Consider the following 26,239-nt stretch of genomic DNA (forward strand, 5'->3'; position numbering starts at 1 on the left):
CTCCTCTCTTGCGCTCGTCCACAATGTCCCGGCACAGCCAGGCTCGGCTCAGGCGCATGGTACTGTTGGGAGCCAGTCAGCCATACAGAAGAGAATTGGGATGGCTTTAGGTTGGATTTGGGGGCATTTCCCCAGGTATTAATGGCACGACAGCACAATGCTGATTGTCTCTTCCTGGGATGTTCCAGGGGCAACGACAATGTAACCATCACGACCCGCTCCACACACACACCCAGTCTAATCTCTATGCTTTCTTTGTCGCTAGGTCAATCAATGAAAATCATTGAATCAATGAAAACTGCAGTAGTTTGGTCTGGATTTCTTTTTTTAAAAAATGATCTTTCCGAATGAAAAAGAAACATAGTGTTCTGAGCCACTGTTTGGTCAAATCAGTAATAAAATATCCCAAACATAAAAAGAATATAATGGGTTTTCAGAAATGATCTTATTCATGTTATTCGCATCAAATCTCGTAAGTCAAGTCAAGTGGGTTTTTATTGTCATTCCTCTATACTGCTTGTATACATTGGAACAAAATGGCGTTTCTTCAGGACCATGGTGCAACACGGAACAGTACGCAAGACTACATAAAGTGCAAATACACAACAGTGTGAGACGAGTGCAAAACAATAAATACACAGGGCAATAGATATACAGAACATGGACTGTGACTGTAAACATGGGCTGTAGCTATTTTGTAATATAGCATAACAAGTATAGCAGCAATGCTGGCAGCAAAAACAAGTTCCATAGTATAAAGATAGTAAGTCGTGACTTCGTGAAAACTACTGTCCATTGAAAACACTGGATTTCTAAGACAGAGAGAAATAAATCATATGCTCCAACTGCTTATTCAAACTGGATTCGTTTTGCAGTTTGGGATGTGGGGGTAATATAAACATTACTGGAGTACATCTGATATCCTATCCATATCCGTCATGTCAGTCACTTTTGTCAAGTCATGTCTGGAAAGTTTACAACCCCTTTTAATGTTCACTAGAAATAATCCCAGGGAATCCCCAAGAGTTGGCAAATTGCTAAAGATGACATTATATCCTGTGAGAAAAGTGGTTTCGTGCTTTTTCTTCAGTATAAAGACACTCCAAGAAGTGCTTACTCTTTCTTAAGCTTTCTTTTCTTTTCTTAAACCAAACACAACATTTAAAATATAGAAATGTCAGAGAAGCAACCCTTCTGATGCTTTTTGGTAAGCTTTTGAGTTCCTAGCACAAGTATAGCGTAGACACTGTACATGCCACAACCTTATAATAAGGGCTCATAATAAATGAGATGACGTGTATGGATGTAGTAAGCATGGAAATTTCCAGTACTAAACTACCATCTCTGTGATTTATACAGAGATCCCATATGCCATGCAAGTCGTTCATAATCACTACAGACGTCCTCCGGCAACATTACTTAACAGACATACAGCATGTCTGGCAATCGTATCCCATCCGAATAGTGCTCAAGGCTAATGTCAGACCCCACTGGGCTCTCACAAGAATGTGAGCGCAAACATACCCTGCATTCCAGTACTGCTTTTGTAGCACCATGTGTTCAGCGACTCTGAAACACGTGGTGAGAGCACACTTGCTTTTGGCTTCCAGTACGGTGTTGTTTTAAACAGTGTCCTTTGAGATTTGTATTCTCTTTTAAAACATACCGTTAGTAATATTAGCTGGCTAAACAGATATTATGCAAATTAGCAAGCGGGGTAAGGTGACAAACAGCTGACAATCAGCTGTCAGGTTAAATCTAGAAGCTTTAAAGGTTGTTCGGTTTGTCCCTCAGTGGGAAATAATACCAAGAACCCTAGATGGAGATGGGGTTCAACTATTAAGAAATATTTTTATTTCTCTTGCTTACATTTGTTTAAGGATATTGCATCAGGTTGCAATGGCTTTCGGGTAAGCGAACTAGTTTTGCTGTAATTTGACTAATATTCACGAATGACACGGCTAACCAGCGTCACTTAAGCTAAAAACAAATGAAGGCAATGGCTTTTAAGTGCAAATACTCAGGAAAAGGTGAGTTAGTAATATGGTAGTCAGCATAGTCGAGATATAGACAAGCACTGACAAAAAAATAAATTAAAAATTAATAGCACTGAGGATCCCCTTGCTTTTTGATAGCTCAGACTTTTTACTCTGTTTAGCATGAAGGAGCTCTGGGAATAGCAGATACAGCAGCTAGCCATCTCTAAAGGACATGGTTACCATGGCAACTGCTCCAAAAGGGAGAGTCATTGGATGGATGATGGTACTGGAGGTTTGGAGACTATTGGAAAATATTATGAAATTCCCTTTCAAATCTTTTGACAATGTAGATGAAGATACAGTTTATTCAAAAGCTTTTATATTTTGTACAAAAAAAAAAAAAAAAGTAGTTTAAAGCTTTAAATATAAACATGGTATTAGATTTCAAGTGCAGTCCTAATGGAAACTAGATCTGGGTAATATGAAAATCGGTACGTTACCATACACGTTACCATACACTTACAAACTTTTAAATATTATAAATATATTTAACTTTTTAAATATTTATACCGCAGCAGAGTTGAATACTCAAATCTGATTGGTCAGAATTTTATGTATAACAGCACGGCTTGGACAGTAGTTCCGGCTGTAACACGAATGATTCGATGGTTTATATTAATGAGCTCTTTTTAATACGTTATTGTTTCTATAGTAACAGCTCACACGCAGGGACTTGTTCGGCAGAGTAATATAAGACTAATAATAAACGGTTTTTAGCGTGAGCGCGATTCGATCGAGCAAGAGAGAGAAAAAACGAGAGAGGCTGGTGAGAAAATGGCTTTTTATCATGGTCATAACATAAGTGATGGAACGACAGGAACGTTCCACAATATTAACTACGACTGTAAACCGTTAAAGTGCAGACATGGCGTTTAGTAATAAATTAAACATTGTGTATCCATTGCCAAATCGCTGTGGTATAAGTGGAATAACAAAGGAGGGGGGAAGGGGGTGTGATACGGCACTACGTGCAAGCGGAATCCAGTCCATTGCATGGCAATACACATATGTCACAAATATCCATCCATCTGTCCATCCATTTTCTGTACCGCGTATCGTACACAGGGACATGGGGGAGCCTGGAGCCTATCCCAGAGTGCTCAGGGCACAGGTTGTAGGACACCCTGGACGGCGTGCCAACTCATCGCAGGGCACGATCACACACTATGGACAATTTGGAAATGTCAGTCAGCCTACACCGCATGTCTTTGGACTGGGGGAGGAAACCGGAGTACCCGGAGGAATCCCCCAAAGCACAGGGAGAACATGCAAGCTCTGCGCACACAGGGTGGAGGTGTGAATTGAACCCCCAACCCCGGAGGTGTGAGCCAACTGTGCTAATCACTAAGCCATCGTAGCCCTCCCCTTATCACAAATATGTCAAATATAATATAATTTTTCCATATCGCCCAGCTCGCTTCATGGGGTATACACATAAACACGGAATCACCTACATACTAGGTTTAAAATACACTCTGTGTTTCTACTGATGTTAACGTATTTGGAAATTTAGCTGCCACAAGCATGAGCAGTACATTAACGATCTGAGGTCTATCCAAAGCCATTTTCCGCATGGCTGACGCTCATTCTGTTCAAGATGCATGTGTGTGTGTGTGTGTGTGTGTGCGTGTGACGCTACTGATGGCAGGTTACGACTGCTCCTCCTCCATTTCAACCCAGTGCAAGTATAAATCACCCAGCACACAACTCCTTTCTGTGATGGAGGGTGCTAGTTCATCACTGCCATTGCTTTCCTCCTTTATTATTCAGAGTTTAATGGGGAAACAAATGGAATACAGACACACACACACACACACACACACACACACACACACACACACACACACACATTTCGCCCACATTTCTAATGCAAGATCTCTTTCTCTTTCCATTCTCCTTGACTTCATTACATAAATGAGGTCACTGGTTTCAATTTGCTGTCGCTTGGCTCACTAGTCCCCACTGTTAAAGAAAAAACTGAGTTCCTGACAAAAAAAAACAAACCCCATACTTTCCTGTAGGATTGTACCATATTTTCCTGATAATTAGGTCTTGAGTTTACATATCAGGTATGCACGTCATTTTGCAGTACAAGTCGCATAAATATTTTTTCTTTTACAGCCACTCGAATGACTATGGTCCAAAATATTGATAGCGAACCTTGTCATAATCTATACTGTTGGAGAAGCACACCTATAAAAACACTTACAAATGGGAATATTATAATTAGGCTAATGCAACTACTGCAACTATTGCATATACCTGCAGCTCAGTGTATACTGTATGTAGTGTGTATCATTTGTTTCTAATAGTCCAGAAAATACAGTACTTCGTATTTCGCAGCACGTGAATCGCAGAGGGCTTTGACAGAACGTGCGTTGTGATGGCGTCACATGACGCGTCTTGGCTCAAATCTGCGGCGATTGTGAAAAACTGCAAGCTCCTTCGAATATTGCCGGGCGTCCTTGATTTCTGCGTTCGCAAAATCCTGCAAGGATTCTCAGATTCTCAGAGCATGATCGATGCTCCACTTACGCATGTAAAAAGTTACCTGGTCGATTACCATGATTACGCGAAGAAAAATAAACTGTCACAGCAGAAACCTTAGCTCCAAGCCAGATCGATACACCGAGTCTGAGCCGTGTGTCACTGTGGAACGTTCAGGAGCGATGCACAGTGCTGAACCCGGTGGTGAAGCTGAGCAGCCTACAGCACTCACTCCCTCTGGTGCCCGAGCCAAATCAATACACAGCTCCTACAGTATAAATTCGAACGGTGATCAATTAAGAGAGCGGCGACGCCACGCCGATTAAATCACTGAAGAGAGCAGACCTGCTGCGTCCTCGCCTGTGCATGAGAATTATGAGCTTCCTGAAAAGATATGTACGCATACGATGGGGGATTAGCAGCGGGTAGTGTGCTGCATTTTTATCGCTCTTGAGGAGCACTATAGCAATAAGCTTGATGGAGGCAGTGCAAATTAGACTGCAGGCAAGAACCATGAAGGACGACGATATATCAATTCAAGACCGACGAAGGAAAGGCCGATGGAACGATGGCAAATCGCTCACTCGAATATTGCCCGAATGCCGCTTTTCTCAGTGCAAAATGTTGCAAAATGGCCGCATCTGTGAGCTGGAGAGTCCAGCTGCTAGGAACGTCGGTTAAAGCCTCCCATGATGCGAATGTCTGCCACACACACACAAACGTTCAAAGAGTACATCTGGAGAAGAGCAGTAGCCAGCTCTCCAGAGGAACCCACAAATACACACGCACATGTAGTCACATACATACAACACACTAGTGTTCAACAAACAATATAAACAAGCATGAGCAAGGCTGACCTACATATGTGGACAGATAGCTGAGGAGGATGTGAGTACAGCAGCAAACACACAAACAATGGTCCGTTTCATAAGTTTTGTATCTCGGATTATGTGCCGATTTTAACAATTAATATGCAAATCAGCTCACATTCAAACACCAACCTCCAGCCTGTTCCTCGTTTACAATCATTTTATAAATAAGATGGTCGGCACATCAGAAATGTAGATTTTTCATGTGCATCACATTATGGGTGGGGTTTTGGTTGGAGAGATATATTGTTACACTTTCTCAATCTAGATGTCATCCTGATACGTTATGATGTGTTATCTTCACTCACACTTCACCGATGTGTTGCTGTAATAGGAAGTCAAGCTTCATATACGCTGATCAGCTAGAACATTAAAACCATCTGCCTAATATCGTGCAGGTCCTCCTTGTGCCAGCAAAACAGCTCTGACCCGTCGAGGCATGGACTCCACAAGACCTCTGAAGGTGTTCTGTGGATTCTGACACCAAGACGTTAGCAGCAGATCCTTTAAGATCCATGGATCGGACGTGTTTGTCCAGCACGTCCTACATATGCTCGATTGTACTGAGATCTGGGGAATTTGGAGGCCGAGTCAACACCTTGAACACTTTGTCATGTTCCTCAAACCGTTCCTGAACTATTTTGTGCAGTGTTACAGGGCGCATGATCCTGCTGAAAGAGGCCACTGACATTAAGGAACACCATTGCCGTGAAGGGGTGTAGTTGTCTCAACGCTGTTTAGGGAGGTGGTACGTGTCAATGTAACATTCACATGAATGTCAGGACCCAAAGTTTCTTAGGAAAGGGTTTTTTCAAGAGATCACCAAGAGATTTCATAATAATATATAGAATATCTCAAATTTCTCCTGACTTACTCAAATCCTTTAAACCTTTCAATAAGGTTTTCTTTAAGAATCCATCCATCCATCCATCTTCTATACCGCTTCTCCTTCCTTCAGGGTCACGGGAAAACCTATCCCAGGGAGCATGGGGCACAGGCGGGGTACACCCTGGACAGGGTGCCAATCCATCGCAGGGCACAATCACACACCCATTCATACACTACGGACACTTTGGACATGCCAATCAGCCTACCATGCATGTCTCTGGACTGGGGGAGGAAACCGGAGTACACGGAGGAAACCGGAGTACCCGGAGGAAACCGCCACAACACGGGGAGAACATGCAAACTCCGCACACACAGGGCCATGGTGGGAATCGAACCCCCGATCCTGGAGGTGTGTCTTTAAGAATCCTCATTCTTTAAGTGTAGGAACTGTGATTATAGAATACAAAGTCGGCAAACCTAAACCCACAGCAGAATCGTTACCATCGTCTACAGGGTCAAATTCCTCCTGTCTGGATTTGGAGGTCTGGATTTTGAGGTGGCTTTGCTGTAGAGGACTTGAACGACTCTAACTAATTCATGGTAGTCGGTCTCTTGCTGTCAGAGAGCATTAGGATACTGTGCGAATGGGTTTGGGCAACTACAGACCGTGTTAGAATTCACCATATTACACCACAGAGTAGTGCAAAGAATTGTGCGGCTTAGACGTTAGAACGTTTGACTCGCACCTCCAGGACTGAGGGTTCGATTCCCGCCACCGCACACACTGTGTGTGCAGACTGCTTTGGGGGTTTCCTCCGAGTACTCCGCGTTGTAGGCTGGTTGGCATCTCTAAATTGCGTGAGTGTGTATGTGTGTGATTGTGCCCTGCGATAGATTGGTGATAAACGGATTGACATTCCAGGGCCCAGGGTGCCCAAGAGTCCCTTGGGATAGGCTCCGGACTCCCCGTGACCCTGTGTAGGATAACCGGATGGCTGTCATATGCAATGTGGAAATAGACAACAATATGTAAATGAGGTTGTATCTCAGAAGGTAAAACTATAACGATGATTATAGGCAGTGAGACACATCAAGAACTTAATCCTGTAGACGTGAGTATGCAGTTGGTTAATAAGATATTTAATATGACACCAACTTTACTGCAGTAATAATATAAAAAAGTCTTATTGAGAAACATGACCGATGGCTTTATAACACTGATAGCATAATTTAGAAGTGCTTACTCATTATTCAGACTTAGTCAACGGTATCATGTTGTCTTTAATCAACAGAATCAGGTGTCTGCAAATTTAATCCATGCTCTCCAGATGTAGCAATTTGCACACGCTATCAATGTTCCCGAAGTGATTTTCACAGACGTGTTATTTTGCTCGTATGAAAGCCGCAGTCCTCTGTAGACCCTGTTTTTTTTTGCATGAGTTATCAAAAAAAACATGTTTAGCAAATCAGGGCCTCAGTGTCACTTTCTTAAACACAGCTACATTAGATGTACGGTAAATGTAGGTGTATATTTAGAAACGATTGCTCATTAGTTTCTGACCACAGGATTGCTGATATTCTTCGTTGTAGGACTGATGAATGGTGAATGGTGTTTATGAGCATATCATAAACCTAACACCTGTCATTCCTGGAGGGGAGTGTAAATGACTTTGTATAACACTACCACTCAGCTTACACTGTTATATAATTACGATAGATTTTTACTGCTGTCTTGATTGGTCCTCGGTGTTGTGTATGTTAAGCTTTTAGAGTTTCGGGGCGTAAAAGTTCATTAGAATTGGCTGAAGAGACTCCAGGAGACTCCCATCAGCACTGCAATTAGTATTAGATTAGTATCGCTCAACAGTATTAGCTCGCACTACTGACTATCTATCAGCAGGGTTAGTGAGCAATGTGTAATACCAAATTATTCAAATCTTTATAATATTTCATTAGGAGCATACAGTATATGCCCCATATGGTGCGCCATAACATGGTATTTTAGACATCCAGTTTAATTTAGGAAAAAACGCTGTCCATATTTTGATCTGAATTTTATGTGTACTCTTATGTGTGTATCTCTAGAAACAAAGTGCACTAAAGTACAGGGCTATATACGTATTAGTAGGGCATTTGTAGTTTTAATCTTCAGAAATATATAGTTGTTCACTAATAACCATGATTCCGTAAAAAAAAAAAAAAAACAACATAAATCCTTTTAAGACTTTAATAAGATACTTGCAGAAACCTAATCTGAATTCCTTAGATGTTTTTTCATATTTAACATTTAAACTGAATAACATACAGTATAGTGATGTGTGCATTGAGACTGAGATCCCATAGGACACAACAAAAAAAGTCACAGGGGTGGGCGGTTTTTAACCATGGTAGTCAGATATGAAGGTTGGGATACCACGTATTTACAGAGTCACAATGGTTTAAAGTGCTGTTTTGTATATATTTTGGCAAATGACCCCAACTAGAAAATATTACTAGCAGGTGCAAACAATAATAACTGTGGGAGCAGGTGAAATTGGTCAAGAGTACAGGAGCTGGCTGAATTGTTCAAAATTCCTTAAGGAGCGGGTGGGATTGGTCAGAATTCCTTCAGGTGTGGGCGGGAATGGTCAGAATTCCTTCAGGTGTGGGCAGGAATGGTCAAAATTCCTTCAGGAGCTGGTGCGATTTGTCAGATTTCTTTCAGGAGTGGGCGGGATTGGTCAGAATTCCTTCAGGTATGGGCTGGAATGGTCAGAATTCCTTCAGGTATGGGCTGGAATGGTCAGAATTCCTTCAGGAGTGGATGGGATTGGGCAGAACTCCTTCAGGAGCAGGCAGGAATGGTCAGAATTCCTTCAGGCGCTGACGGGATTGGTCAGAATTCCTTCAGGATTGGATGGGAACAGTCAGAATTCCTTCCGGAGCTAGCGGGATTGGTTAAAATTCCTTTAGAAGCAGGCAGGAGTGGTGGGAATTCCTTCAGGAGCGGGCGAGAATAGGATTAAGAACACTTCATGGCTCATCAAAAATGCTAGTCAGGATGTCCGCATTTTCATCACTTCTATTCACGTTTAGCCATATTAGCATGCCTGAAGCAGTCCAACACACAAGCAGTCCAAGCTGAAGTCTTCTGCAGTGCTTCTGTCTCATCTAGGTACAGTGTGACCCAAATAATGACAGCGCATCTTTATTAGGCTAAAATACTGTACTCTATGCATGGCATTTACAGCTGCTACATTTCATCAGGCTATAAAACTGTTCTTGAATGTGAAATAAAACTGCCCAAAAACAGCCTCTATGCTGACTTGCCTGCGGTGATTTAAGGCAGATTTCAAACACAGTCAACATGGCTTGTGGATCGAATACAAACCATGAAGCTGATTCATTTGAGCGTGAGACGTGATAAATTGTGTGACAAAACCAGGGTGCGTGTTTGCTCACAGATGGACCTTGCATGGTTCAGTTGCCCTCTCTGGAGCCAATCAGAGACCTTGGCACCTCACACCTCACCGTCCTGCCGACGTGCACACAGCTACACAAAAGAGCTTGCGACATGGTTTTTCAGGGATGTCGGGCCAAATCTTTGAAATATTCAAATATTCCACATCAAATATCATCGACACTTCAACGAATAAGGCTAATAAGGCTTTGTCACAAACCCTGGAGATGTTCAGGGGCCATTTTGAAAAAGGCTCTGGCAAAGAATACCAGGATTGTGAATACTGACTCATTTCAATTAACTCTACTACTGAATCAGTTTGGGTCTCTATCACACACACACACACACACACACACCTACTCATTTTATTTTTATTAGTGTACTACTTTTTTTATTTACACTATTATAAGTATTATTTTATGATTTCTCAATTTCATTCTACAACATTTACTTCAGGTGAAAAACCAAATGTGTATAGTGTCTCAGTGAATCATAGTATATAACATTTATGTTGACCCGATAAAAGTCTTAGGTTAAAAATCCAATCTTTCCTTCTTTTTTTTTTATTTACCCCTGTCAGTCCCAGTGAAGGAGGTGTGGCCTCTGTGTCTCAAAGATTTGCGTACTTAAGGCTGCTAGCAGAGGATTTCACAAAGAAGAATGACTGCAATAAAGGTAGAGGACTAGCTATAAAAGACAGGAACCTGAGAGCACAAGGTCATTCTTTCCTTAGAAATCAATGTCAGTAAGAGGACAGCATCTGGGCAAACACACACACACACACACACACACAAACACACAATGTTAAAACATTAGTAAATCTGAGTTTATTATCATGGATGTTGTCTATTTAGTAGCTTTAACGATAAACTCCGGTCATAATTCAATTCGATTCACGATACTATGTTCATGATTCGATTCCATTTGATTCTCAGTAACCTTGAACAAAATTTAAATATAAAACAATGATGAGTGAAAAATTCCTTTTTTTTTTTTATTATTTCTGTATAACAAACAATGCAAAACAGTGTGCATTTTGTCTGTATAAAACGAAATAAATCAAAAACTGCTACGAACAAAGGTTTAATATTGTAAACAAAACGTACTACAGGTTCACCAAATCTCACAAAATAAATAAATAAATACGTTTACAATTTCTCCCAAAATTTTCAACTGAATAAACAAAGTGTCTGATTTTAAAAACGATCGACGGAAACATAATGAGCTCCAGAGCAGAAATAGAGCTCCAAGGTCGGCTAAAGTGCCGGTTTTCCGTGGCCTCTTTCTCGGGCACTGTAGTTCACAGAGGTGAGGAGATGGTGTTGTTTAAAAGCTACCGAAGAGCTTGTTTTATCTGTAATAACAGGGCGGCTATGGGTCAGCCACACTAATCGTAGGGTTGGCGGTTTGATTCCCAGCCCACATGACTCCACATGCCTAAGTGTCCTTGGGCAAGACACTGAACCCCAAGTTGCTCCCGATGGCAAGTTGGCACCTTGCAAGGCAGCTCTGCAACCATTGGTGTGTGTTAATGTATGTGAGAATGAGTGAATGAGGAACAGTGTAAAGCGCTTTGTAGAACCTTTGACCATTTATGACATTTTCATGTAACCGCAGGTTTCACGAAAGAACGTGGTCACATGACCATCAAGCTCTCTATTCATTTGAACTCTATTGGGTTGTGCACATTGGGACCTCTGGTGTTCAAACAGTGCAGTTGCATTCACATGCAGAATTAATAGAATGCTGATATCGCACATTTTCATGATGATAATCGTCACATTTTTTTGAATTCGCGCTGCATTGTGTCACGATATATCATTACACTCCTACTATTTAATTATGTTGAGTCACACTAATTCATCTACATCACATTAGAAGGCTAGCTCAAATGGAGTTGTGTGTGTGTCTGGGTCTGGGGGGGGGTGTTTCTGCAAAGCTAGATTTTTGGCACCTGTCATAGTAAGACTTGCATTAGTTTCTTCTTCGTTTGTAGAAAAGTGCAATTGCTTTTAATCTAAAGCCAAAAAAGCATACGTAAAAGTTCTTCTTCATCATCTATTCTAAACCCATCATCGACACCCATTTTTCTACAAATTGACCACCGTACATACACGTGGATGTGCGCATCTGCCACAACCAGACTGACCCATTATCCTGGGAGAGGTCTCACTGCCACATCCATACACTTCACTGATTCGTTAAGTGTAATTAGACCTGTCATAAACAAACACTCACTCAGACACAAACATACACACATATAGTTATTATGCAAGAAATAAAAGATACCTGGCATGCTGTTATAGGAAAATAATGAACACTGGTTTTCATTATTATTTCATTATTATAAGCAACCAGCGCTAACAAATTTTATTCATTCAAGAACGACATACTCTTTATCTGTTTATAGTTACTTTTACCGTGATATGTCTATGAAACAAGTTAGTTCCGGTTATCAGTTACATCATAGCAGCTATAAACAAACATTAGTCAAGAAAAGAGTTCGATACTGCGGAGAACCTCGTGATTGTTGGTTAAGTCTCATGTAATGTTGTTGTTGCTTTAATTAAAACATGTCCATGCACTTACAATCTATAAGTAATTCTTAAATATTTGTTTTTCTTTAGCGGCATGGCAGCAAAGGCAAAAGAGGCTAAAGAGTGTAATTATAGGCCTTGTCTAAACTGCTGTTTATTCTGGCTGTCGTTACATTACCACATGGTTTCCTCTGGAGCACTCATTTAAACCTGTGATCAAGTTTTTAAAGCAGATTTGTTCCATCTTACTCAGGTGATCGTATCCCCCCCTAAAATGTAGTGTTTAAAACTGAAATCACATCAATATATAAAGCACATTAGCGCATTGCATTATTAAAATAATCCGCTATGGGGTGGTGTGATTCCAAAGCACATTTCGAAGTGGTTTATCCTTCTTCCAGCACGGCGAATTTGCCAACGATAACAATTATTTACGTTCACATGCTTCTTGATGATAGACAGAATAAGACGTAAAAAAAAAAAAGCGGCTTGCTACTGAGGAACGGAAAACCGCAAAGCCCTAAATCTTGAAGACTTGCTGTGGCAGGAAACGTAAAGGAACAGCTTCACCTCTGACTGTTACAAAGCTCTGCCATTGGAGACGCCTTCCGTTAATGTTAAATAAACGTCTAATACAGAAAACGTCAGCACATCGACGCATGTTCTTTGTTACAGAGTCATGAAAGACTAAACGACATGTGTCACACGTCATAAAAGACATGCGTTAATTTTAATTGTAAGAGGAAACTGCTTCATTTTGAGCTTTTTTCCCGCTGTTTTCGTCTCGACGTCACAGGCAGTGACGTGGCACTGTACTATAGTACTTCGATGACGTGTCGGTGTCTCATAATTACTCATGAGACCACGTGTTCTTATCCCTGTCACGCCCACTCCCCCTCCCTTCTTCTCGCAGCCGTCCACGTCCATTTAAGTTGCATTTTTCAAAAAGATTGCGAGGTAGACTTGAGCTGAAAGAGTGGGGTTTCATGACCCTTTAAATAACCTGTAAAGTATTAGCCGTAGATTATATCCAGCACCATATATCTTCTTTATAACATTAGTTGTTATGATTTTGGTATTGACGGCAATACTTTCTCCTTTTTTTAACTGAAGACTGTTCTGTAATCCTGTTTGAGAAATATACTTTGAGAACTTTTTAGCATCTTAATTGTTCGTAATGAGTCTTTTGCGATTGTATGTGAACAGCTCCAGGAGAAAAGAGGGGCTGGCGTCTTTAAAGTGCCGGATGGAGGGGAGACGTGATTCTGTCTACGAGAGAGGTATTATACAGGACAAGATGGAGCGATGTTTACAGTAGATCCTTACAGAGGCTGAGAGTCTCAGCTTATCCGCAGGAGTTAATGAAGACGCTACTGTAGAGGAACGCATGCTTCTTCAGCTCACGCTGACCGCTGATTAGGAGCAGAGTAAATCAGGGCACTCTCTCTCTCTCTCTCTCTCTCTCTCTCTCGCTCCTTCTCTGGTCGCTGCAGGAAACGCCCAAGACCGAGAGAAACATGCAGGAGATCAATAACTCTCTCAGTCCACATACATCACGCTCAGGATGAGTTACGAGCAAAGCCCACCAAGACAGCGACCGCTGCCCCTCCCCTTCACTGCAGACACCGAATCACATCAGAGACGCAGCGCTGGACCCGCACCCCAGACCGCATCCTTTGCATTTCACTATTTTAACTCTTTCCTGTCATGAAGCTGTACATGTCACGGAGCACTATTCATACACCGACCTAATATGGTCGGTTTTACAAATCCTAAAAACGGCTCAAATGAAAGTGTCTACGGCTCTAAAAAATGCTAAGCATAATGCATATCTAATACAAACTGTGAGGTGTGTGAAGTAAATTTGAAAAAATCACAGGTTCATATTTATGTGCTCGTTCGGATATTATAGTTTCTATAGTAACAACTCATACACTCAAACGTTGCGCGTATTTAATGCATATAACTAGGCTAATAATGAACAGATTTAAAAAAAAAAAAAAAGAACGTGCTGTTATTTCACCAAGAAAAACATATCATCATTAATATGGTGAAGTTCTCTCTCAGGAAACGTTTACGGAACGTTTATGGAAGGAGTCTGCAGTTTTCCCAAACAGGAAAGTCTTCCAGACATACGCTTTCACGGAAACATGACAGGCTATATACATATTTTTGTCGTACTAATTACAAAAGCGAGAAAAAAAACTATACACGTGCTCTAACGTGAGTGATAAGAGAACGAACTCGTTTCGCAGACTTTCCACAACATTAAATGTAAATAGAAACAGATTTTTTTTTAAAATTACAAGTACAATAAAGTACTTTATTACTAAAGAAAATGTCACTGTTGTGGTATACGAAGAATAAAACATTTACAGGAAAATAAGCATCGCACCATCCTGTCCTTGATTATTTTCCTATAAAAGCATGCCCTGTGTTTTATTCCTGAAATATTTTTCGTATAAGGTTTCGGGCCTTTGCGAACCACCAGAACAGCCATCAGTGCACCTCGGCATGGATTCTACAAGTCCCTGGAACCATACTGGAGCAAAATACACCCTTAAGGTATTTCATAAGTTGCTGTTTTGATGGTGGAGGTGGAGAATGCTGTCTAACAGTTAGAATAATAATAATAATAATAATAATAATAATAATAATAATAATAATAAGGAATTACGTTAGTTTTGTTAGGGCACCCGGGCCTTGATTGTGTCCTGTTTAATGGACCCAAGAACAAATACCAGGAAAGTATCTGTCACAATAGAAAGCTACCACGGTTGCCATAGCAACACCATGTCATTCACCCCAAATCTCACTGTACAGTACCTAATATTACTTTGTGTGTGTAAAAACAGTAGTGTGTGTGTATGTGTGTGTGTGTGTGTGTGTGTGTCAGCCTCTCATTATGCTTGAGTGTTGAAATAGAGGCAAAGACTCATTTCTGTGTGGTTTTGTAATCCCTCACTTCTAATTTAACCTCCTCTCTCTCTCTCTCTCTCTCTCTCAATTACTAACCATTTATCCCATTAACCAATCTTGCATAGCAGCATCACCTGTGTGAAACCCCTGCAGAGCTAAAATGTCCTCCTACAGGGTTTACACCATCCAGTTAGCCTCAGAATTATGGTTCGTGGTTTCCTCCTGCAGGGTTAGCCAAAGAAACCGAACGGAAGTGCAGTAAATACAAATAAACTCTTTAAACTCTGAAAAGTGTTCATTCCTCGTCATTCCAACTACTTACCTTGTACCTATGGAATATTTCTTAGTAGTTGGTAACACTCTATAATAACAGGACATGAATAATACCTGAATTAATACTTCATTAAATATGAACAAATGATGAGTTAAAGCATGCGCTAATCATGATCTCATGAAGCGCTAACCTTGACCTCATGAATTCATGTGTGAATTACGCCACCTTAAGCACATGTTCGTACATGTTTGCTAGTTAATTTATTAATTAACACATACGGGTAAACTCAATCAAACATGCTCTACAAGAAAGCATGTGAATGAAATGAGCATCATTTGAAATTGTTGATGTAAAATGCCATATGCAGCGGTGTACAAAAACATCACTGGATGGCACTGGATTACTTTCATAATTACATCGATCCTCCTTATCCATGTAAAAACACGCGCTAATAATAATCGCGAATCATTTCATCTCAACCCCGTTTTGTATCATTCTCCAACCGGTTCTTTTCAAACCCTCAGAGCATGTACTAGTACCACAGAGGGATTCAAAGAGAAATTAGTCATAAGTTTGTGATTAGTACATGCCTTAACTCATCATTAGCTCATATTTAAATAAGTATTAATTCAGGTATTAGTGCATGATTACTCACGGACTGTTATTACCGTAGTTACTAAACAAAAGGTTTTACGCTAATAAGTAATATACACCACCATCTCCACCTAGTATCACAGAATAATCCGGTATTAACTCGATTAAGACGGTACTCTGATTAAGAAACTAGCATGTAAACAGCAATTATTGATGACCTTAATCCGACTAAAGTCATACTCGAAGTAAACGCAAATGGAATTAAGACGTGTGGAGTATTCCTGTTTTAGTCGCATTATCGACGTGCGTTACAGACATGTAAAAACCTTAATCACACTATTAACATCGTGTGGGAGATTACATTGCATTTTGTGACAGGACACGATCACACACGGCAGTGTTCAATTGTTTAACGACAAACAAGAGAGCACGGCTGCGTCCAAAACCACGTACTTACTTACTACAGTATATAGTAGGAGAAATACATGTATTTCAGCTACTATATGTTAGGCAAGTATGCGGTTTGGGACGCAGCCCACGGCTTCAAGCAGTCGTCTATTTGCACGTACAGCATGACAAATAATTAAAGCGTTCGTCAAATTAAAAATAAAAACACCCAAAACTGTATACGGTCCCATAACGAAGACCAACTGTATGTCGATGCGTGGAATTCTGGAGGGAACGTCGGACGGCGTGGCGCGGGGACGTAATGACGTGTGCTGTTAATCGATCTATGTTCTATAACATGTAAAACCTGAACATGAAAGGAGTATTCTAAAAGCGACTCATGTAAACACCTTAATCACAATATTGTCTTATTCAGAATAAGGTCCATAATTAATTACTGCTGTCCATGTAAACGCAATGCATGTTACACAAGAAAGCGACAAATCGCTCATGTCGCTTGTAGTCTATCTCTATTGTTGTTGCTTTTGGACTTGCGCTGTGCAGTAGATCAGCTAATCTACCGACGATCTCTCCTCCCAAGCTTCTATTTTTCTCCATGATGTTTCTGCACATGTAACTATATATGGTTAAATATGGCGAAATAAAATGAAATAACAAGTTTTTCCTCCATTTTTGAGAGTCAAACGGTAAATAATAACTAATTGCAGGTGGGGAAAAAATTATGTGTGGGGAACTAAAGAAATGTCGGACCACATGTGCCATAGGATTGGTCCAAAAAAAACCATTTGTCATTCCTAACTGAGAAAATCTTGATTCAAATGTCGCTTGTTGTGCTGTTACGTGGTTGTTTCATTATATTCCGTAATGCTGTTTATGAAACGTTTGTGATTTGGTATAAGCAGTGTCTAATATTAGTTCCGATGTTCAAGAGGAAGCTAGCTAACAAAAATCCCCTGAGGTAACGCAGGAGCTAGCTGTCTACACAGGCACCAGCCTGGTTGTGTCATGACTGTTGATTTTCGAAGCTGCTAGCATTGCTAGCGTTGAAGACATCATGTCCTAAACTCTTGCAGTGCTCTTCATTCAGAATGCTGTTACAAGATAGCATGACAAGAATATTCTTCTCATGAAGGGAAGAGTTGTAGTATTGAGAAACAGCCTATGATTCATCTACCAGAATGAGACAAAGGGGATGGAGACAGTGGAAACAGAGAGAGGTTGGGGAAGTGAGGTTTGGTTTCAGGAAGCAGGCGATTACTGTGAACTCTTTGGCTGGCTTGAATGTTTTTCTCTTGTAAACAATGATGCGACTGTGGTTGTGAAATTGATTTTGTTATCACCACCTGCGGCAAAAGTTCCAGCGCATTGTTTACTGGATATGGGGAAAGAGTAAAATGCGAAACTAAATGTCCCAGTATATTAGGAGCTAAAGCTCATAATATAAGCCTCATAAGATAAGCCTAATCATAATATAGATCTACACACACTTTCATTTAGAACAAAAATTAATTGTAGGCAAATTTCTGTTTCCGAGTTTTTGTTCACACTTTCAAACGTTTCGTTTACGCTCCGCAAGTTTACGTCTGCCATTCTGGCACAAACCTCTCATGTGGGCGGGGCTTAACAGCGATTTACTCTCATTGGCTAGTGAGATTTGGATCGACAGCTCCCTGACCAGGAAGTAGAGACTTCAGTGTCGCAAATTTTGGAGAGCGTTCTGGATGCGGTTCTCTGTATAGTTAAAGTGTTTGTAGTGGAAATTACTTACTTACTTACTTACTTACTTAGTCAGTATATTAGTTCGTAATTAATATTCGAGTTTTGTGTAGTCTCATACGACTATTTTTTCAAACGTCATCATCATCATCATCGACGTCATCATCATCATCCTCCTCCTCAGCTGGACGCTCGAGCTGTTGATCCAAATCTCACTAGCCAATGAGTGTAAATTACTGTTAAGCCCCGCCCACACGTGAGATTTGTACCAGAATGGCGAACGTACTGTAAGCTTGAAAAAAACGTTTGAAAGCGTAAACGAAAACTCTGGCAGCACGTTCACGTACTATGAGTAGCGAAAATGAAGCTTAGCAAACTGTTAACAGAGAACGCTGTCTATTTGAAGCCCGTGTTAAATTTTTGCCGCCACTGAGTTTTCCGTTTCAGAGTGTTTTCCTTCTCCGTTGTATATTTTTGTTTGTTTCTTGAAAAGTTACGTTCACTACTTTTGGCACAAATTTAATTCCATAGTATACAAGGAATACTTCGTAATATGTTGTTAAAGCGATATAATTAAAATTGCAATGGGTCCACCATGTCAATGATTATATTCCTATAATATCACACCCCATTTTGCGGTTATTCCTTACTTAAGGATTGTCGCAAATTCCTTCTCAACATGTGGAGTGTTTTCCAAGTGCGATGAGTCCTGCTATCATGCGTGTTTGTTTACTTTACCATGAGTTTTGTTTCTGTCCTGTTTCCACCCTTGTCCTTTTTTACTGCTTGTTTATCCTAACGTGTTCACCTGTACTGTGTTAATCCTACGATTAGGTTGTCTATGTATACCCTGATGTATCTGTTCTTTAGATTTATCATGCCTATTCGTTTTCTGATTATGGATTATACTGTTTAAAACTTCTCTACCTGTGCTCTCTGATTCCTGCTAGGACTTTGACGATGATTCTTATATTGCCCAAAATAAAACACACGCTCAATTCGTACAATGACAATAAAGCTGACTTGAATTTAATGGAATTATAAATCATTTAAAAGTGATATCAGCATTGAAGATACAGGAATTATTAAAAATTCAGCTTGGTCTATCAATTATATGAAAAATACATTAATTCTATAAAATATTTACTCAGCTGAGGTAATGAGTGCTGCCGTAAAAACAACGTTATGGTAATAAGACGCCCCTCCTGACGCGGATAAAGGAGATTCCAGGCTGAGAATAAGATGAATGGATTTCATTTGGGAATGAAGCAGAATGGAAGGTCCCGGAATGGAGGGAAAGAGGGAGAAATGGAGAGAGGGAGGAGCCGTAGAGGAGGTGAAGGAGGAGAAATGGCCTGAGGGACAATGGAGGTGGTGGTGTGGAGAAATTGAAGCTAAGTGACAGAGGATTAATGCAGTTATCTGGTGTGTTTGCTTGGCGGACGGTGGGGGTGAAGCGGCTGGTGTGAGAGGGGGAGAAGTGTGGCAGGAAACAATGGTGCACTCCAAACTGCCCACGTGTGAGGAGGATGAGGAGATGATGGAGAGAACGAGGGAGTGCGGGAAGAGAAGCAGGAGGAGGGGTGGAGTGATGGAGGGAGGGGGAATGTAGATGAAACGCAGCAAAATTAATTAACAGCAGGGGTTCAATTTTCCACCATCAACCCACTCATCCCCCCATCTCTTTCTGTCACTCTCTCTCTCTCCCCCTCTCTCTCTCTGCTGTTCCTGCCTCCCATTTCTCTATTCCCATATTTCTACTCTATTTCTTGCTTCCTCTCTCCAGCGACCTCCTTTTTTTCTCTTTCTCCCATTTCTTCTCCCTCTCTCCTTCTCTTCTTGTTATCTCTTTCCCTCCCCCCTCTGTCTCTCCCTCTGTCTCCTTCCGTAGCTCTTTTCCATTTTTGTTCCTCTCTCCAGCCATCTTTTTCTCTCCCAATCGTTCTGTATATTTTCTCTTCCATTTTTATGCACCTTTCCTTTCCCTCTCTTCTTTTTCTCTTTTCTTTCAATCTCGTTTCTCTCTTCTTTTCTTTCTCTGTTGTTTGACCAATCCCTTTCGCAGTCTACGTGTCTATCTCTTTCTTTTCAGCTCTCTTTTTCTCACCCTCTCTCTTTCTACTTTTTTCTCTTTCTTTCTTTCTACCTTTCCTTTCTCGTTCTCCATTTTACTACCGGTGTTCTCTCCCTCCCCCCCCCCCCCTTTTATTTGTCTTCCTACCTTTCTCTCCCCTGTTTCTTTCTTTCTGTCTTTCTACCTTATACTTTCTGTGCAGTTCTACTTCGTTTTTTCTCTCTCCCTCTCTTTATGGTCTTTTCTTTCTCTTTCTTTCTTCCTCTTCCTACCTCTCTCCCCTTCTTTTTTCTCTTTCTTTTGCTCCCTTTTTCTTGAAGTCGCCAACTTTCTCTCCCCCCTTTTCTTTCTGTCAGCTATTCTCTCCCTCTCCTTTTACCCATATTCTCTCTCACTCCCTTTTGTTTTTACCTCTCTCTCTCTCTCTCTCTCTCTCTCTCCATTTTCATGAATTTCTCAGACTCCTTTACCCTCTACTGAGGCAAACTTTAAACCAGTCTAAAGTGGAGCAGCTGCGAATTGGGGATCTTTTTCACATGGCTCTCTGCTGGTGCTACGATTGCACTTGCAACCTTAATCTCTCTAGAACAGAAAATTTACATCCATATTTAACCAAAGTTAAAAGCAGACAGGATCCGATCCAAAAAAATGTAGCTCTGTTATCGGATTTCTGATATCTGAGTAAACAACAAAAGCGTATAAATTCTCTCTGCCACTTAAAGAGTCCCAACTCTGACAATGACTGAAAATTAGGTAATATAATAATATATGAGTAATATACAACACACACACACACACACACACACGCGCACACGTGCACACACACACACACACACACACACACACACACACACACACAGCACCAGCAGCAGACAGCTCAGAGCCTGTTTGTTTTCATTTGCACCAGAGAAAGTGAAGGAAGGGCTGCCAAGTGCCAGGAATAGCAGACTGGAGTATAGATTTCTTCCCCTTGTGTGGGACAGTCACCACACACACACACACACACACACACACACACACACACACCAGCAGCAGCAGCAACAGCTGTATCCCAGGCTGCTGTGGACGCAAAGCCATCTGCACGTCTGAAGCCGTGAAGCACATGTATCCGTCTCAGTCCAAGCACATAACATCCTCACCTTCAACTCACCTCAGGTGTGAGTGCTAGCACTGGCTACACGCATCGATTAATCACATGGCCACGCCACTGCAGTCTAGCAGAGGGTTTTGTTTTTTTTTTGTTGTTTTTTTCTGGACCAGGTTATAGGAATATATAGAATTTTCCAGACCATGGAGACCATGCCTTTAAGCTCCCACCCTACCTCCTAGCTAACGTCCCCATCTTCACTCCTTGTGACGTTTCCAAACACACTCCTGTCTCGTCCCTACTAATGACTCGTACCCAAGCCTCTTCAAGACACCTCTTCAAGTTCTCCCCCATATTACATTCCCACCATCACGCCATGTTCTCTAAATATGAGCTAGTGAATCGTATAAATGCTGAAATCTGATCCATATCTCTACGATGACGAGATGTAGTCCTTAAATCTGATCTTAACAGGTGAGAGAGAGAGAGAGAGAAAAGCTGACGCTGTGGTTTTTATTTGATTTCCAGCGTGCTGCGTGGAGGGTGGAGTTGTGATGGAGGAAGCTGTTTGACCTTGATGCGGGAGTGTTATAACGATTGATCATCGGAAGCTGATGCTGCAGTTTTAAGTTTGACATTTGACAAGGCATTCTAGACTACGCGTAGACACACGCATGCACACACACTTACACGGATCCATACGACGGAGGTGACTTTGGCTTAGTATGAATGACAGGCAGTGAGGCGACGACCGCTGAGGACTGAACGCGGTGTCCCGTTAAGGACTTAACCTCTCGTCGGGTCGAACGAGAACCGACATGGATTAACATCAGCAACAGCTCGCTTTCCAACCAAGCTGATGCACTACATCTGTTTATTGTTTCAGAGCTCTGAGGATGGCTCACGATGCCATTATTGGTGGCTTCATTTGCCATTATTTTCGTTCCGATAATTACGTGCTTAAGGTGGAAATAACAATCCTGGATCAAGCTTCTTGACTTTTCTTGAGCGTACAATTTCTCAAATCGCATATCCATTAACCATCCAGCATTTCAGGTTGATATTGGGTACAATTAATTACAAATGAATCACCCTGATTATAGAAGCCATATTACTGTAGCATGCACGGGTTAGTCACACACTCTATTTGTTCACAGAGGATATGTGTTGCATCAGTAGGTATGGCTATGAAATGCACTCTAAATATAAGTGATGTGGAGGCTGTGGGGTTCTGCAGAGATGTTGGTGAGGATTTGCGACGAGGAGCGTGCTCTCAGCCTGCATGAATAAATAAAACCCTCCTCCTATAGCGCACGCCACAAAAACGATCCGAGGTTCCTCGAGATGCTTCTTCAAGAGAACGAGTGAGTAGAGCGGATCGGTTTTGACAAAAGAAGCGCACACACATGCTGTGCCATTGCTGGTTGGAGGAGGGTGGGGGTGATGGGGCGAAACACCCGCCGGAGTCAGGGTTTAAAGAGGACAGCTATGAGCAGGGTGTCCAGTATGGCAGAATATAACAGACAGGTTGGATGGATGGGAGAGAGGACATAAAGGAAAATGAGGGAAAAGGAGGTGGGTCAGGACAGGGGACACTGTAAGGGGGGGGATGTCTTTCACAAAGCCCTAGGAGTCTTTCACAAAGCCCTAGGGAGCGCCTGTGTCTCCCTGGAGTCCAAGGCATTCATAGCTTATCACACCAGCCATAAAGCATGCATGGAGGACGCCGGGATATCGGGAAACATCCAAACATGTACGCATACTACAATAAGACACCAATACTAGAGGAAGCACAAGGAAATAAAGGTAATATAGCACGGCCGTGAAAAACAATTCGAAATAAGGACTAATCTTGTTAAGCTTGCGAACGTCAATACCTAGTAACTAATTTAAGCAGGTATTCTGTCCGCACTTGGAAATAAATGGGCGAGAATAAATATGCAGAAGGAGCCTCTATTGTGTTCTTTCTTTATAAAGCACATGCTGCTCCTATAAATAAGTCCAAGCCGCAGCATCCTTCACTGCAGTCTCACAGGTGATCTTCTCAGCAACAAAAAAAAAACCCTCACACAAAAGGATTTTACTGCCCGTGGACAGCCCACTACTATCCGTGTGTGAGCTGCTGCCCGAAACTACCATAACAACACAATGGAATGTCCACCCCCCTCCTGGCCGTGTGCCGTCTTGCCCTGTCCGTACCTTTTTCTTGCCTTCCCGAGACCTCTTCCTGGTCTTCTTCTTCTTCTCCTTCTCTTCCTCGGCGGCGAGGTCCAAATCCGCTTTCTTCTTCAGCTGGGACGCGGCGTGCGCCATGCCTCAGAGGGGTATCCTCACGATGAAGTAATAAAATAACGTCCGGGAACAGAATAAAGATCACGCAGAAGGAAGACGACCCCCGCGTGATGGAGGGATGTATCTCTCGCTGTCAGAGGCAAAAATCAATCTTTTCTCCTGCTATCCACAGTTGGGGCGATTTAAGGCTATATGTGTACGTACATGAGAGCATTTTTAGGGACATGCTGTCCTCCACTTGGTAGATTTCTTACTGGCCCTACCTGATCCCATCCTCACGGTGGGTAGCAGAGAGAGAAAGTGAAGGGTGGAATGAGGCTGAGAGAGAGAGAGAGAGAGAGAGAGAGAGAGAGAGGGAGAGAGAGAGAGGGAGGCAGCTGGGACAGCGAGAGGCAGTCTTGCGCTTGTATCTTTCACCACCAGCTGGAAGTGCATAAGTGTGGGGAGGGGACGGGGTGGACGGGGGGCTTCTGTGCAGATTAGCGCACACACAGAAACACAGGTGGGGGGATGAACACACACACACCAGCTCTGAGCAAATTGCTTTTATGTGAAAACGATCGTGCCGTCCCGGTGTGCGTTGGTCGACGTCTCACGTTGATGCAAGCCTCGCCCATCAAGGAAAAATAGGCGATATCCTATATAATCCGCAGCCATTACGTGCCTATGTGTGTGTTACGTCAACTGCATTCACATGTCTGTGCTTCGCTCCACACGGCACCTGAGCCCGTGATGGAGAACTGCAGTCTGTGAATGTTAACGATGCGGCGCGGGGCGGGCAGAGGGAAAGAACGCTACGCTGCCATTGGTCGCCTTTGCTCCAGAGCGCACCAAGAGAATCACAACACACGGTGGGATAAAAGGAGAGCGGAAACGAAAGAGTGCGGCGCAGAGCCAATCCACTTTTTCACACCCTGTCCCAGACTGCCTGCCGTGGCCGAAGCCGAACTGTTGCTAGGTGGATGCCATCTTCCTTTTATCCTCCTCTTTTTGGAAGGGGAGCTTCAGCAGCGAGAGCGGGATAGGAACAGATGGGAGTTGTCAGAGTCATGACGCATGTATCTGACTGCTTCGATCCTCATGCAGAATGCACAAAAGACCTAAACAGCACATGAACAGTCCTGGTAGAAGAAGAAAACCCTCACATGATTATAAAGCTTATGATAATGATCAGGTCGTGTTGGAATATACCAGTGGAACGATAAGAAGGAACGCTGACGTAGTTACACAGTCCGTTACACCAGGTTATACGTGTAATAAAGTCATGAAAAGTGTCCACGTGAAAGGTGAAAAATAGTGTTCAATGGAGTGATGACTGAAAAGAAATTTGTGGCACTCTAAACTGAAAACCAAATATCTCCAGTGTTAATCGAGGAGCCACCACGAACCGACAATCCATTCCAGCCCGGACGTTAGCTCGCTCACCTGCCTGTTAAACACACCTGTTTCCTGTTAACCCTCGTTTACTTCCATGCCAGTTGTATCAGTTCACTCACCACCTCTAGTGTGCATTTCTCATTTCTCTGCTGATCTTTAAAAAAAAAAAAAAATCATTTATTAAAAATCATTATTTAGCTGAGGTTTCATTACAAATCCGTTTACGTTCCGTTCCATCCGTACGAAACTATTCTAGATCTGACAAAGCAAATAACATAAAAGGCAAAACTGGTGACCAGAGAATGATACGGTTCTACCTGCAATTTTGGTTGAAAATAAGTTAACCACGTGCTTTTTTTAAATAAAATCTCCAAATGCTAAGATAATCTTATATGAGGTTCTATCTGCCAGCCAAGTGCACTGACAGAAGAAAGCAGACTCGGAATGTCTTTATGATGAGCCAGAGGAAAAAGACGGTTTATGTATGCTTGATTAGAGAAAAACAAAGCGGTTCTGGTCTACTGTACTCGCTCGTCTTACATGAATTTGAATTCATTTATTTCAGGCACATTAGTGCAGCAGAAAGCTAATATTTTAGTCGTACAAACATTACAAACACACCTGACTAATCACACTCACTGAACATCCCATTCCAGATTTAGTCCCAATTTGCAGTTATAAAAACCTCCACTCTTCTGGCAAGGCTTTCCACTAGATTTTAGAACATGGCTTTGTGCTCATTCAGCCACAAGAGCATTAGTGAGGTCAGGCACTGATGTTGGGCGAGCTGGGGTGCAGTTGGTGCTCTCGTTCGGTTTCAGTTTCCAGCGAGACAAGACGTATTATACTTGGTCATTTATTTATTGAGGAAAATGACCCGATATTACATTTCAGTGATTGGCATGAGTATGGGAACCTCTAGGATTAGCAGTTGAATTTGAAGGTGAAATTAGAGCCAGGTGTTTTCAATCAATGGGATGACAATCAGGTGTGAGTGAGTGAGCGCCCTGTTTTATTTAAAGAGCAGGCATCCATCAGTGTCTGATCTTCCTAACACGTGTTTGTGGAAGTGTATCATGGGACGAACAAAGGAGATTTCTGAGGACCTCAGACAAAGAGTTGTTGAAGCTCCTCAGGCTGGAAAAGGTTACAAAACCATCTCTAAAAGAGTTTGGACTCCACCAATCTACAGTCACACAGATTGTGTACAAATGGAGGAAATTCAAGTCCATTGTTGGAGTGGTCCATATCCAGGAGTGGTGGACCAACAAAGATCACTCCAAGAGCAGGACATGTAAT

General features: G+C 41.9%; 1 protein-coding gene across 1 annotated transcript in view; it reads right to left on the minus strand.

Annotated features, from left to right (window-relative positions):
- ank3b (ankyrin 3b) overlaps positions 1-23,743 on the minus strand; it is a 124,311-nt gene extending 100,568 nt beyond the window's left edge. Inside the window, exon 1 of the mRNA XM_053639734.1 lies at positions 23,471-23,743. Within this exon, the coding sequence (XP_053495709.1) occupies positions 23,471-23,584 (114 nt within the window). The 5' untranslated portion in view covers positions 23,585-23,743. The remainder of the gene's footprint in view (positions 1-23,470) is intronic.
- Positions 23,744-26,239: the final 2,496 nt, after the last annotated feature.

This window comes from Ictalurus furcatus, chromosome 13 (genome assembly GCF_023375685.1).
Source record: "Ictalurus furcatus strain D&B chromosome 13, Billie_1.0, whole genome shotgun sequence".
NCBI classification, from domain to species: Eukaryota; Metazoa; Chordata; class Actinopteri; order Siluriformes; family Ictaluridae; genus Ictalurus; species Ictalurus furcatus.